At 41.1% G+C, this 16,224-nt stretch overlaps 1 protein-coding gene across 11 annotated transcripts in view; it reads right to left on the reverse strand.

The window, feature by feature from the left end:
• frmd4a (FERM domain containing 4A) overlaps nucleotides 1-16,224 on the reverse strand; it is a 96,582-nt gene that overhangs the window by 17,071 nt on the left and 63,287 nt on the right. For all 11 annotated transcript variants that reach the window (XM_085412041.1, XM_085412042.1, XM_085412040.1 and 8 more), the window contains exons 3-11: nucleotides 12,203-12,297; nucleotides 10,462-10,554; nucleotides 7,474-7,558; nucleotides 4,019-4,075; nucleotides 3,250-3,272; nucleotides 1,572-1,655; nucleotides 1,398-1,463; nucleotides 912-969; nucleotides 584-670 (exon numbers count right to left, since the gene is read on the reverse strand). In XM_085412041.1, the coding sequence (XP_085268167.1) occupies nucleotides 584-670; nucleotides 912-969; nucleotides 1,398-1,463; nucleotides 1,572-1,655; nucleotides 3,250-3,272; nucleotides 4,019-4,075; nucleotides 7,474-7,558; nucleotides 10,462-10,554; nucleotides 12,203-12,297 (648 nt within the window). The remainder of the gene's footprint in view (nucleotides 1-583; nucleotides 671-911; nucleotides 970-1,397; nucleotides 1,464-1,571; nucleotides 1,656-3,249; nucleotides 3,273-4,018; nucleotides 4,076-7,473; nucleotides 7,559-10,461; nucleotides 10,555-12,202; nucleotides 12,298-16,224) is intronic.

The raw sequence follows: 16,224 nt of genomic DNA on the forward strand, positions 1-16,224 counted from the left end.
CACACTCAAAACACGTTAGTGGCAAACAGGAAAGCATTTGGGTGACAGGAAGCATTCGTCAGGATGGTGAGTTCAGTGTTCAGTCCATTTCCTGTCTCTGAGAGTGTGCATCTGTTTGTGTATGAGTAAGGGTCTTAGTGGGCAATCAGTGTGCAAGGACGCTGTTAACACAAATAACATCTTTCGAGACAAAGGTGAACGGCAGAGATCAAGGCTTGAAACCAGTCTGGAAGTCAAAGGTGAGGTAAGAATTGTTTTTGCAGATAACCCACACAGTGAAATGACTGGGAGGAGGCAGAAATAAATTAAGGACAGGATGCAAAACATTCTAAGACTGAACATCTCCAGATAGTAATAATTATACAACATTGTTAGTGCTCTTTGCAAACACAATACATTTGATGACTGAATGGAACAATAGGCGATAGGAACTGTAAAAAAAGAAAGACAGAGAGCTTTCCGTATAAAGCAACATGTTCCCTGAATAAATTCTCTTCTTGGGGTGAAATAAACTGAATTTAAAAAGTGAAGGAGGAACGGTTTAGTTTGTGCGGTAGATAGATCAGGAAGAGCATTATCTCACCTTCCTGGGCTTAACTTTGTCCTGGTAATCATACTGAAAGATGCCTTTATAGCTCAGACCCAACCACCATGGGATCCCCTGCTTGTCCTGTAACACAACAAAAATAACTCAGGAACGGCTGTGCATCTGTGCAAGACTCAAAGGGGAAGAAAGGGAAAGTTAAAGAGAGGTAGAAAAAACTGCACAAATGGAACAGTAAAAATTTAAGTTCCATCATGTGTGCAAAAATCCCAACTGGGTGATTAGAGATCCAAAGTGAACAAAAAATGTGTGTGGTGTGCGGTGCATGTGTGAGAAAAAAAGAAACGGCAGAGCAGTAAAACTGTACCTTTACAGAATAGTAATGCACTCCATATGTGGGTAGAGACTCTACAATGCTCATATAACTGTGAGGAGCAGAAAGAGAGACATGTAAGGGTTACAGAGAAGACAGCTTTCAATATGCTGGACCAACATAACTAAAAGCATAAGCCCCCTTCACACAAAGCCCCTGTTCAAGGCAGAGTGTTTGTGTCTTTATTCCCCCTCACACGTCTAAGTGAAAGGTACTGTACAAAGACAGAACTGGGGGGAATTGTTATTGTGCTTTTAAGGCTTCAGCAGAGGTAGTCACAGAACCGATTCAACATCTGCGTGAAGGGTAGAGCTGGCATGGCCATGCCACACTAAACCCCAGTGCAGTTGTGTGAAACACATAATGCTTTTACTGGAGTCACAAACTGGGGTGACACTCCACCAGCCAAAATGTGGGGGATTTCTTAGAGGCGTTACCACCTTATCTCTGTGTGAATACATAAGACATTTACACACTTACTTAACGATTGCCTGCCCTCTACTCTGCCCGCTGAGCTTCTTGTAATGCTCTATGACCCGATCTTCACTGTAGGGGGGTGGGATAAAGAGAAAAGAGGAAAATATCAGCAAGACGATAAACAACATGTGAACTTATAAAACGTTTGGTGGGTTTTTCTGGGTAAAAGTGTCTCACCAGTAAGCCAGTGACGGATGCTCCTTTAGGGCCTGGGTGGGTAGAGCAGGCAGCTTTTTCAGGTCAGACCTAGTTGCATCGTTACTGTGAAAGAAAAAGAGCAGACTTGATCAGCGACACTTATTCTCAACAGTTTCACACAAACCTGGAAGATATCTATCAACTGTAGAAAGGGGACAACTTAAAAAAAGTTGTCAATTAAATATTAAAAAAAGGATTTTCTCCAAGTCTTAAAATGAACTTTAGAACATTTTGGAAGAAGGGACATTTGGTTAAGAGACAGGAGTAAATGTCCACGGTCTAAATGCTTCTGTGGTCTGTCTGAACAGCTGCGGAGAGTAGACACTGACAGCTGGAAGCAGAAGAAAGAAAAGAGCGACAGAAGCTGAGACACAAAGATAAAATAAAGAAAGATAAAAGGCGATACAAAAAAACAAAACAAAACAGGAATGGGACAGGAAAAGATTAAGACTGAGAAAGACTAAATGAGACCGGGAAGCATACAGACAGCTAAAGTAACTTGGCCCCAGATTCAGTTTTCAGACCTCCAGCGGCAGGAGGTCTTAATACCCAACTCTAATCCCCCAGCCTCTCTCCGGCCTCTGCCTAGGCCTCAGAAGATTGGGGAAAGCCCTGGGAACATGACAACCTATGAGCTAAAGCCCTGGCAGAGATCCATCCACCCTGCCCGTCTGTTCCTTAATGTGTGAACACAGCTGTGCGTCTGCATTGACTGATACTCACTATGTAGCTATTTATTAAGTATACCAGTTGGGTGGACAACTTTGGGATACATGATAACAATCTGAAGTGCAAGCTGTGCAGAAAAACATCCAAAAAAATAGTGTTTTGTTCAAATCTTTTTCTTTAAACTGTTAAATGCAGAGAGAAATGAAGCGCTGTTTTACTAAGATTCAATTAAGATTACTGAAACGTAGTCAGATTAACATAAGCCGCACTGAAAATCAGTCAATTTACTGAATTCTTTGGGAACAATATGATATGCATTTAACAAAGGAAATCAGGTGTTTGGCTTGAAAACTGTATTTTAGGAGGAGACGTAAAACTAAAGTTATGATGAGAAATGCAAAGGGCAGGAACTATGAGCTTTTAGAAAAAAAAGATTTATGTGTATGTGTGGGAAGAAAAAGGGTAGGAATGTGAAGTAATGTCTCCAGAGTGTGTCACATTCCATCCCTATTGTGTTTATTTACTCCTTTCACTGGTTGAAATGAGGTCAAAGGTGATTGCTGTAGTAGTATGTTTTTCATGCTACAATAAAGGGATGAGGAATCACATACATTTAAGCCAACATCACACAGATGAATATCAGAAGGGCCACATGAGGTCCCCAGCTCACATAAAACTTGCACATAAATTAGTATTTTTTCCCCTAATAAGTCAAAAATGAAAATATAACCCAGCAGAAAAGAGAAAATCCGAACGGCTCAAAATTGGTAGGAGAAAAATAAGAAAGTGAGGTAAATCAAATTAAAGGCACAGATATAGGTGATTGAGAGGGGAGCAAAGGACCACATCCAGACCATAAACCACATCCAGTCCTTGAAAATGTCAAGATACTTTGTTAGCCGTTAGCATATTTAGTTTTTAGTGGCTTTGTTGCTTTTAACAACCTCAAAAAGGACATAATAGCTATGATGACTATGAGTATACATACCTAATGAAATCACCTTTAGCCTCCTGTGAAAGAGAAAAAAGGGGAAAAGGAGGTCAAAGATGATAGGACAATTTATACAGGTGGATATGTGAGCACTAAACAGTGGCCATAAAATGTGCTTTTAAGTTTTTTTATGCTGGAATCAAGGAGAAACATTAAACGACCATCTGGAACGAAACTTCTGAAGAGTTACGGAGCGGATACCTGACACTGTGTGTCTGCACCTGCACACGGAGGCCGAAAACACGCACCCACATTACTCAGCCTAGTTTATGTGTAACATGACCTTGCGAACCACGGTTAATTGACTTACCTACTCCGAGAAAGGGACAGGAAAGGGAAAGGGCTGGAGTCGAGGAGGATTTGTGAAGCGTAAGTGCTTCTCTGTGACAACAGCTATTCCTGTCCACCATTTATCTGGTAGACCAAAATTTGTGTTACCAAAGTCAACTGAGGTTTTTAGGATTTGAAACCTCCCAGCGTTACTGCAGATTAACGTCAAATTGATAGCTACATTAGATAATGAGAGTTTAATCGCTCACAATTATTACTGCAGTAGATAATGTGAGTTTAATCATCGTCAATTAGGATCAAAGGCTTGTGGAGATAGTTTGGAGGAAAACTTCAAACGGTTTCAGAAAAGAACAGCCCCTGGAATAACTTGGGGCACACCGACACACAAACAAACATACAACACACACACACACACACACACACACACACACACACACACACACACACACACACACACACACACACGCAAGCTTACTTGGAGAATGTAGGAAGCCAATTCGAAGACAACCTCACTGTCTACTTCAATTAGCTCCTGCAAAAAGGGGAGAAAAGGAGTGAGCAAAGGCCATTGGAGACATTCACAAATAAATAAAACACACTGTGGGGGTAAAAAGTGGACATTCCTGAAATGATCACTCATTTCATCAGTCGAGATAAGATGATATTTCCTTTCACTTAGATGCCAATAACCCTTCTTTTTTTCATGATGTCTTCATGCAGAAAGAGATCAAAGATTAGAGACAAAGTGGAGGGGTTTGGGAGAGGGGGTTGAGGGGTTGAGGGTGAGCATGGATGCTCTGGTTTTTGATTACTGAGAACATTTACCAGTGTGTGTTTTAAATGCATTACTAGGGACGCACTGATCTACAGGTATCTGCCAATATCAAACCCTGTTGACTGATATTGTCCTAAGATGGCATTTACCAATGTCAGTGGTCATGGGTATTAGCATTACATATTGCTATACCAACTCAGAATTTAACCATGGATGCATGCATGTTTACTACTGTTATATAACACGTAGATGAAGAGATAAGCAACAAGCAGGGAGAACAGACAGAGACAGACATGCAACACTGGTACAAACATTTGTGATTTAGTGACATGTGGTGCGTTCCTGTGAAAAATTTGCCAAATACTTACTTTGGGAGTAAACATATATATGACATGATATGTGTACATTAACAGAGAGGATTAGTGGGCAGTGAGTAGTGGGTCACCTATCCCAGGAATGTGCCCTTTACAATTCACCTCTTAATTTGATGGAGGATCAAACAGCCAGGATGAAACACTAGACAGAACAAACCTAACGTGGGTGTACCACCCAGTGAGGCTGCACACACAGCACACACTGTGTGTGTTTGTACTGTTTTTTCACAGCACAGCAGAAACTACAAGAATAGTGACTGCAGGAAGCACATTTATATCTGCTACGCTGTGCTGTTTCTAGAGCTGGGCGATAGAACGATAACGATATGTATCGCGATATAACTTTTACTCGATAGAGAAATTAAGCTATTGCGATAGACCTCGCCGCTCTTGTCCTCAAAAAAAAAAAAAAAAAAAAAGGTCAGCCAATCCAAATTAAGTAGCGCAGAGCCGAACCAATCACAGCCGCAGCGTCACGTCGCGTGACTTGTTACGTACAGCACAAGTGCCAAGCCGCACGTGTGTTTGTTTGGGAAGCAGCCAGCGGGTAATGGAGCCAGCGCATAATGGAGGAAATGAGTGTGCCGACTAGAAAAATCAACCGAGCGTGACCGAAGAGAAAACAGATGATGGTTCCAATGCCGGAGAGATTGTCGAACGGAAGAGCCATAGAAGCTCCGTAGTGTGAAGGTATTTCGGCTATTTCAAGTCTGACAAAAACAGAGTAGCGTGCACTGTAAATTGTGCCGAAAGCAAGTCTGGAAATACAATAAACTGGTGCATGCGTCACACTGTGCGCCACGTTATTGTTTCGGTGAAATGAATTTCTACAATACTGTTAATTCTACTCTCTGCAGTGTTTAAATGCTTACATATACACACAGTTACTGTCCCTCCACACATACGACTCGGTTCTGCTTCTATGCCCCAGCTTTGTTTACTTTTTCCCACCGAGGCTTCTAGACTTCTGATTGGCCAGCATTTCGGCACGGTTAGGAATCTAGCGCCACCTGCTGCTTTGGCATGTTCATAGCAGCGTTTTCCTTCATTTCTGCCTTTATGTGTGGACGGGATTATTTTTTAAAACGGAAACGGAAACTCTCCGTTTTCAAAAATACCCGTGTACGTGTGGACGTAGCCTCAGTCTCTGACTGGAAGCGCTGATTCGTCATTCGGCTTTTGTCAGACTAAAGTAACTGTTAAAACTGTTTGAAAAGCTAAGCTATACAACAAGGAGAGATTGAGAATTTCCTTTTAGTTCTCAGTTTATTTGATATTGACAAAAGTTAGTCAGTTTTGTCTGTTCTTCTGTAAAACAAACTAAGATTTATTTTTAGAATTAATATTTTGTTTCTAAGTGGAATTGACAATTTAGTCTGTTTCGTTTGTTCTATTTTGAAACTTAAACGCTTTAGCGGCTGCCTTTTGTGTAGTTTGCAATATTTGCCTTTATTTATCTGAAAAAGTCTCATGTTCCTTAAGTACATCTACCCTGTTGAACTTATTATGGGAAATAAATATTTAAATAAAAACAAGCTGCTGATTATTTCACATTTTACTTGTGAGCAATGGCACATTTAAATCTTACAAATATAGTTATTTGGCTTATATCGTGATAGATATCGTTATCGCCTGAAATGAAAAAAACATATCGTGATATGAAAAAATCTCATATCGCCCAGCTCTAGCTGTTTCTCTTTCTTTTTTGCTTTCCTACACTGGTATTTAGCTAATATGAGTTGTAATAAATGAGCAGATAAAAATTGGTATCTTGATGAAGACGCTTTAACATGTTTACAGTTGTCCAAGCATTTCACTACATATCGTACTGTGTATGACTGTGTACGTGACAAATAAAATTTGAATTTGAATTTGAATTTGAATTTACTAGCTGGACTGAGCATGAATCCTTCCCTTTGTGGGACTTTGCCAGCCTTTTTAACCATCCTGAAATATTGCAACTGCCGATATTTGAATGTCTTGCTACATACAAGACGTTTTAGCACAAAGAAAATGAGTCTTTAGACACTCTCACAGTTTTCTACAAGGCTTTATTAGAACATTTCAGCTCAGTTATTTACAGTTTCAGGCTGCACACGCCCTCTTCTGGAAAAATTACATAACTGTTAGATACTGGTGTCTATAAATGTGCTGTATGCTGACCAAACTATAACTAGATGCCCCTGCTTGAATTTTAACCAGTTAAATGAAGTGGATAGCCTCTCCTTACTCTAAAAAAATGTACCATATTAACTGAGTGGTAAAATAATTCCAAAATCTTTCCTCCTTTAAATTGTCTCTTTAGGCAACTTTCTGGAAGTATGTATTCCAGTGCATAATTTAAATTGCTATTTAAACAGCCAAAGTAATTGTGGCGTAGCGCTGACAGATGGCAATGAAAATCATTTGCTAGTTGCTGAAATGTGGAGCAGCGCATGACATGACGGGTAACAGATGATGCACATGGTTCACATTTTCTGCTTCAGCAAATCAGCACGCAGGACCGAGGTCCAAGCTTTCCTCTTGTGGCATCTCTTCATTTAGAAAGAAAAATGGGCTAAGGAAGTGGCACGCAACATGAAGCCCAGCACTCTATGCAATTTCACCATAAAATGTAACCACTGAAAGCCAAAAATGATTTAAGGCCAGAAGAAAAAGCTTGGCTTTAAATGCAATTTCACAGAGGATTCATATCATTCATATAGCATGTAAAGATAAACCAAAGGAGAAGGAGATGAAACCAGCAGTACTTGAAATGCATAAAAAAAACTAGCTATTTACCTTGTATATGATGGACTTTGCATTAAGAAAGAACAGTTCAATGGTGGCGTTATCCTTCAGGTAGGATATACTCTCTATGTAGAACCTGAAAACACAGAAGAAAATATAAACACTCCTGCAGCTTCAAAGTAAGCAAGGGTGTTCATTGACCTTCAGGAAACAGAAAGAAGATACATGAAGGAGTGTTTTTTGTGTTTGCTTCAAAAACAGAAGCTAGCATGCAGGAAAGCTATGAAAACGAAACTGTGCAGATGTGACTGAAAGGTTGCAGTGGTGAAAGTGACCAGATGGGGGCGCACCATACCAAAGGCTGATCACTTATGCCAAAATCCTTTCCCTTCCCCTTACACCACATCGCCACAGTGGCTGGCAGTGATTCATTATCAGTTTGTGAGTGTGTGCACATTCCTCAATGTGAATATGCACGCACACACACGCAGATTGAATGTGCACATGATGCACTTCGCTGTGCATCATCAGCAGTGTGCAGTGATCACACGCGCTCGCACACAAACACAGAGTACTACCACACACAGAGATGCTGTCACTTTCTGGCGAGAGAAACACAGTAACCCACTTCTGGCAGAGCGGTGAGCAGGGAACTAACACAATAATGCAGTTTAAATTTAGCTCATGAATGCTTGCAAAGCCAGAGGGAAGCTGGAATGGTGCACCAGGAAGCTACTCGTTGTTATCTCCTCTCTGGTGAAAACACACATCAAAAAGATTCCATATAGCTCAGCTGCTCTAAAGTGTCACCTGACATCTTCTTCAGAGATGGTAAATCGTTTGCTGTTAATCGTGTCTTTAAACCTAAGCTAAGTTTTACAAACCAAACCACTTCATTCACCCACTGGTACATCACTGGTGGTAAAGCTTGTCATACACAGATGTGAATGAGCTGGGAGTCAAACTGGGAATTGGTGCGATTAGCGGATAAATAGCTTAAATCCCCCATCTGGTGTGCATAAAAGAGTTCAGTTTACTTGATATAGCTCTGTGAACAATGCGATCAGCAAACATGTCCTTATGAATATAAATCGGAAATGCGCGTGTTGATTTCAGTGCTTATGGGTCTATATAGGCATCGAGTGAGAGGGATTGCAGGCAGATCAATAATCGGGGGTGTGGGGGGGCTTAATTCGCGTTACCCATTGAGCTGCAAGAGAGAATGAGAGGTGCTTGTCAATATTCAGTGTGAACATTTAATTAAAGCAGCACGGTTGATGAGACATGCCCACACTGCCAGCACAGCAGCAAGCATGCAAAAAAAGCACCCACTGAATCAGCAGGAGGTGGGCATCTGCCTAGCACTTATTGGGAACGCACGCATCACACAAATACCTCATGAGAATGCAGAAACGTGACATACAGAGAGAAACACGCACCCACACATAAACACACATCATACTTCATATTAGACAAACACACCCCCGCGCATAAACAAACCTTATATTGTGCTTATTAAAAACAATATGCTCAGATTGATAACAGATTCAGGCCTGGCATTTGGGCTGATTGTTGTTCCACTGCAGTCCACAGTCTGGATCTGAATGTGTGCACGTGTAAGGATGTGTTGAGAGCGGGTGTATTCAGTACTGTGACATTTAGAGAGATTAAGGTTAGAGATTAGACGGAACTGTGATGATGAAGAAGGGGGATGAAGCCTCAATGAGGTGTCAGAGTTCACAGTGTCATCGCACTACCATCACATCCTCAAACACCCATTAGTCTGTGTAAATACACACACAGTGACCCTGCACCCCACACAGCTAACCACCAACACTACCACTACAGCTTGTATATGCAGGCTCCTGGGAACAACAGGACCGTTAGTTAACACAGGTATAAACACAATTAAGATATTCTGACTGTATTGCTGTGGCATTGTGCAATGACGCCACTAAGCAGGATACAGCCAGCGCGCTAAGAATATGCTTTTTCTAAACAGCTCATTTATATCGTGTCTCATGACTTGAGCCACGATATAAATGCCACCATGAAAATGACTCACTGACATTTTGTCCATGCGCATCACTTCGCTTTACACTATTAAACGTTTTATAGCAATGTTGTGCTGGAGAATTATACGGTCCTAGCATTTATATCGATGTAACTCTGACGCAGCTCGTGCACAAACCTGAGCGGTGTAAAGAAAAAAACAGGACAATTCAAAATAAAGCCTTCGTATTTTTCCAATTTTATTTCAGAGGAACCTGTATGTGCATAGGAATGTGTGTTTTTTCATGTCACGTGGATTGCTTTTTTTTTTTTTTTTACAAGCCTATAAAATATATAACACCACTAAATGCAACCATAAACAGCTATATGCTGAATTTTGGTCATGCCTGTGTCTGTATTGCAATTCTTCTGTCCTACAGGAGGGTCGGTGGAAAGAAAACGAGTGAACTGTGGTGCAGTTTTATAATCCTGTCACAGTTGGTCAAAAGAAGCATTTTGTTTTTAACCAAAGAGATGACTACAGTTAAGCAACAGCAAGAAAGTCATGGTGGGCTTATACAAAACAAGGATAATGACTGTGCTGTTCAGTGTTCCACTGAAAAAGGACCTTTTATAAATGAGTTTGCGAGTGTTTTTTGTCAAACAGCTTCAACATAAAGATGCACAGTGCTGATTTCTCCACCTCCCCAAACCCTACCCTTATAGGAAAAAGGTTTCTGGTATTTTGTTTGTTTGTTTGTTTCGAGTACAGTCGCCATGAATCCGATGCTATCTGCATGCAGTGCATTCTGATGAAGTATGAGAGGCTTGCCATTGGCTGAGAGGCCCTGTGGTGGGAAGTAAACACTGCGATCAGAACAATTTCACAGGGGCTTTTCATAACTAATCGTATTAATCTCTTCCTATTATGGCATGAATGTGTGAGTATACTCAAGAACGTACAGACTTCTTTCTTTCGTTCCCACATACATCTGCAATCAGACAATGATTGGTGTGAGGGGACTAACTTGCAGAAGAAAGACTCACCTGACACAGAAGTAGAGGACAATGGGACCAGACTTCTTGGGGAATTCATGTTCTAATACCCTGCGGTCCAGCTGCAGCCAACTAAAATGGCCCCTGATGGGGAAGAACAACCATACAATCAACACTATAATTCAGAGATGTCTTAATATCAAACTAGGGTACACAAAGGTTCATCTCATGAAACAGAACACTTTCTACTTAAGCCATCCCATTTATCTTTTTTGTCACACTTTGCTTGCCTCTGTCCCCCTCTTCTCTTCTCTTCCCTCCCCTCTCGTTTCTCTCTCTTTGTTTCCAACAGAGAGAAAAACCGCACAGACAGCTTGTCACCCTGGTTACCCTGCATGGTCTCCTGAGCAACTGAGCAACATCTCTCTCAAACTCTCCCTTCTTCTGTTTCTTGTCTCTCAATCTCTTGGCCTCCTGTCCCCAACACGCAGCCTCTTTGACCAGTGAGCGGTCAGAGCTCAGGCGTCTCCTCTCCCCAGGCAAAAGCAACAAATCTACACATCACAGAATTAAGACTCTATAGTGGACAATGCTTCGCTGGACAGACACTGGCAGTAGTCGCTACCATGTAAATACCAAAGAGCAGAGGCCAGTCTTGCTTGACATCAGTGGATGCATGAGATAAAACAAAAACAGAAAGGCAAAACGGCCATGGCGATGTTTGCCTGCATGTAAATCGCTGGCATCACTATCATGCCGTGGCGTTTCTGCCTTTCTAGGTCAGAAAACCCAACAAAGCTAATTTGAATGTCATGTTTGCATTTCAAGCACAGCTCTCATGGCAAGTCTACTGGCAAACACAGACTTGTGATCTTTGCTAGTCCAGAGAAAGATAACCACCCACATCACTTCACTTCACGGTTAAATGTGATCTTCACAGATCTTCATTCTTTGCTTTACCGACAATGATAAAGACAGTTGCTGACAAAATAAATCTGTTTTTTTAAATTTTTTAAATCACTGAACAACAAGAAAAAGACAAATTAGACATGTAAGCTAAACTAGATTTTTCTTTTCAATTTCATAGTTAATTAAGCCTTAACAGGAAAAGTGCTCTGGGAATTCCTCAAGAGAAAACCAATCCAAAACCAAATGCCACATTATTAAAGTGGTGCTTTTGTACACTGTGCTACAACTTAAGTTAATCTATGAGTATATATTTTACATTTAGTCCACCATTATCAGTTTTGTTCACTAGTGCTACAAAGTCCAATTAGTGGGCACACAGAGTAAAATATAAACGGTTGTTGTGGAACGGTAGCCATGTGGAAAAAGATTTTAAATTATACCTCAAAACTGAACGCAATCAAATGTAATTAGAAACCATACCTGCTACTACTCATTATCCTTGACACTAACTCTATAGCATTTATTTAAGGCTTTCTATCTTTGTCATTGGCATCTACAAACACACTGTCCACGACATCAGTGTCCATGACACTGGCTTCAGCCAACCATGAAATCAGAAGCCATGTTCACGTGCACTCCCCTCTGATATCCTTGTTGCTTTGCCTATGTGCACAACAAACAGCACCTGAACTTTGATACTAAATTTGCCTATGATTACACTACTGCTGACCCACATGTTGCTTTAATAACTTTACTGCTACCAACTGTGTATCAGATCTGATGCTGGTGTCATTTACAGTGATCTCATGTTACAGCACTGAAAAAATCCAAACAATTAAGTTAAATTAAAGACTGAGTGACATAATATTTTATTTTAACTTACGTTTCATCTGTGTATGCAATTCCAAAGTACTCCTTCTCCTTTAGGTTGAAGTGAGAGGCCACAAGGTCCAGCAGGTCTTTAGCCATCAGCTTGGGCTGCAGGAAGGAAGATATACGAGTTTGGATTAGGCTAAGGTTGTTTTAATCAGCTGTCATGTGTGTGTGTGAAGTGGTTTGCCACACTGTAGTTTAATTGGAAAAGTAGATGTAGTAAAACTTTATGCTAATGTATTATATCGGCTGTTGAGTTACCGCAATGACTAAGCATTTTGACAAACACCAGGGAGGAGAGGGAAAGGGCCAGAGTGGAGGAGATAAATGAGAGTGAGAGAGCAAGAGAAAGATGGATGGAGTGCGTGGATGTTGCTGACAGTGCAGGTACCCTTCCCCTCCCCTCTCCTTCCTGACCCACACCTCCACTGCAGAGTCACGGCTATGGGCTGAACCACTGTATTGCAGAGAGATGCTAGCACAAGAGCTATATAGCATGCAGATCACCTTAAAGCAAAGCAAGAGTCCAGGGAATGCTGCCATATGCTGCTGGTTTGTCACATCCTGAATAAAAGTGCACCAGTAACTGAGGTTAACCATGGGTGTGCCTCGCTGCCTACATTTACGCGCACAAACACACATGCATACACACTCATCTGCATGCAGCCACAAGACCGTGTTATACAGGCCACTCCCAGCATACAGAAGGAGCACATGAGTTTGTACTATCTAGGAGAGGAGGGCATGAGGAATACATATTGTCTGAAACCATTTTTCTACACGTGCCCACACACACAACAGCGACATTGTAGTGCCATAGTATCCACACTCTTAAGAGCCTCTTCCTAATGTCCTATAGTATCTACTCACTGCATAGCTACAACTTCAGTGTCATAAGCTACTGAGAGCTATTTAAAGGGAAGGAGGTGATGTCATGCAGACACACACACACACACTACCACATCTTCACTGACCTAGATCCCATATAATCACGATGCCTACAGTGATCCTGCTACACATAAAGGCTCAGGAGAGATCAGAATTGAAAGAGAGAGCTGAAGGTGAAGTTACCGCATAAGTTGATTCAACCCTATATTCACAGATGTAAACATTTCTATTTAAATGTCTCGTTAAGAGTAAAATTTCCAAATACATATTTACAGAGAGAACAATTGCAAATTTAGCAAAGATAAGATCGGGAATGTCTCTGAATATTTTTTTGTTCTGCGGCTGTATGTTTACATTGCACAAGCAGAGAAGCAGAGGTTAGAGTGATGATTTTCTCTTTGTTTTGGTCCTGATCTGTGTGACTCAACTGAAATTGGTACTCCCATCCAAAACAGGTCTGATTGGCCCTGTCATTTCTTCCAAATGGGAGAGCAGAAACTTAGATGATCTACACTAGAAGTCTTTGAAGCCCTCAACACATTTTATATGTGGAAATTTTAGGTTTTGAAGAGAGGGTATCTTTATGGCATTAGCAGTAATACCTGTTTTGGTTCAGTCTGGGGAACATGCTGCGATGGTCTTTCATTACCACAGAGCAGCCAAACTGCTGTGGCAACAATGTCAATTAAACAACATCCATCCCACCACGGTGTAGCAAGCAGTGAGCGGGTAACAGGGACATATTGGCACGTTGTTGGGCAGATGATGGGGCGCTAAAATAAACCCCAGATACGCTGTTAAAAATCAGGAGTGTATTACTGAAGATTAAGAACAACACAGGAAGCATTTCTCTAACCCACCATTTCCACAAGCATGCGTGGCAGTTTATTTCTGGGATTACAGATACCAGATGTGTAATAATGTGATGTAGACAGAGAAAGACAGGCAGTATTGTAAGTGATGCGGTACACTAAACACACCCTAGACATATACAGACCATGCAGACACACATTACATACGCATACACTATGGAGCCATCTATCAGACTGTACAGTTCTCTGAAAGCTTAGACAGCATTACTGCTAATAGATATTTAGCGTGTGCCTCCTCAGCAGCACAGGTAATTAACAACATAAGAATTACAGGGAGGTGTAAGCGAGTAGCAGACACACTAAAGACAAGTGACAAAAAACGGTTGCACACTTGGCTGGCTGGAAACAAGTCATGGCCCGATCTCTGCAAACACCCAGTAAGGTCTTTGCTGCCTTCAGAGTTGCTCAGATTTATGAGTTGCCAACTGATTTATTAGTTGCAGCCTATCCCCTCTAAGGCTGTCTAAGGTTAAGGCTTTTTGGAGACACATGCTGCATTATTATGATTTTTCCCTGCACAATAACCTCTTCTTATATTTTTTGCTTTGCATACGGACTTAAAGTTTACTGAACTTCCCCTTCATATTATGTAAAAGGACTCAGTGATGTAGAAAAGCAACACTGTTACACAACTGAACCTTATTTACCCTTTAGCCTCGCAACAGTCTAGGCTACGTAAGTAATAGCTTCTGTACTAATATACAATTTCACCGAGAGGTGTGTTTGGTAGTTAGCTTTACATCTTTACAACCTGGTTAATAAGCGCGCTGTCCCTCTGGTACATTGCTCCCTGCCAATGAGGCATTGCTCCACAAGCAAACCACAGAGGGCACGCTATCAGACTGAAGGAAGTAGACAAGGCTAAATGACTCTTCTGGGATTAAACAGCTGGTCAATGTTACAACTCACTGACAGGAGTAGGAGCCTTTTTTCAGATGGTAACTGGCTTGTGTACCTGGCATGCTTACAACAAGTTTCATGAAAACCTCAATGGGACAGACCTGACAATGGCGCTGTTTTACGATCGGGGGAGACTTATAAATAAACACAAATTATAAATAAACACACTGGTTTAGACTGTTTTTGAAATGTGAACATCCAAATCTTTTTTTTTTTTTTTTTGCAAACAAGCGGAGGACTGGACTGCTTTTTAGTTCAGTGGAAAACTTAAGAATAACACTGTGATTCTCTGTGGTCCCACTAACAACTCAATGACCTGCAGAACATCCGCCTAACGGATGGAGGCAAGGACAGGGACTGAGAGAGAAAGAAAGCCTGCAGTTTCCTGATTTATGTGACAAAAGTTTGTTAATGACATCCACTTTTCTGACCTTTTTGCCAGTCTTGTTTCTTCTCACAAACGCGGTTAACACAGCCAATTTTTATCACTCACTCCTTATCCGAATATACCAACAAAACTCTTCACATAAGCACTACATTAAGAAATATTTATGTTAAAGCCCCAAGTTGTCTTTTTATTTTATTTTTATGTACTGAAAGAAACGAGAAGAGCAATAGAGAGGGTGGATGGATGCAAGATAGAGCTGAAACATTTGTATTTGTAAATTGAGATAAAGCAATGGAAAGACAGGTAAAAAGCTAGCCAGCTGTTGAATGAGAAAAGAAGACATGAGGAGCCAAGAGTGGAGAGACAGACAGAGTGACTAAGGAAGAGGAGCAGAAAAAGAAGTACCAATTTGAAAGGGAGGATCAGTTCTGGCAGAGTAATCAAATCAGAAAGTCAGCAGACCTATCCTTGGCTCTCCTCTCCATTTTCTCCTCTCTCTCCCTTTAGTGTCATCTCCTTTTCATTCCTTAGCCCTCATCTCATTTTTCTCTCTCCTTCTCAACCTCCCGAGCTTCTGCGTCAATCGTTCTATTCTCTGCCTGCTGTTCTTCTCCTGTTCCAGGGCAATTACTTTCTTTTGTCTTTCTCTGTTTCAGAGGAATCGAGTAATGGTCAGACCAAAGGGAACTATGGGAGGTTAGGAAGAGTGTAAGGAGCTCCTAATGAATCCATTTCAGTGTATCTAGCCAAGCCAAAAGAAAATAAAAAGAATGGCAAAAGTCAATATCATTAGCAATCAATGAAGACCTTTGGTATAGAAAAGAAAGCAGACCAGAGGAGAGTTGCAGCTGAAAGCTGAAAAAGGTAATGGTAAAAACGTAAATGAAAGAGAGGCAGTTTTTTTTAGGATGGTGCTGTTTTTATTCATTACTACAGAGAGGCTTGCTGGGAGAACTAAAGGCTAAAAGCAGAGCCAGGGTAATT

This window comes from Rhamphochromis longiceps, linkage group LG7, assembly GCF_057381845.1.
Source record: "Rhamphochromis longiceps isolate RC_006_pf linkage group LG7, R_longiceps_female_GT1.1, whole genome shotgun sequence".
NCBI lineage: Eukaryota > Metazoa > Chordata > Actinopteri > Cichliformes > Cichlidae > Rhamphochromis > Rhamphochromis longiceps.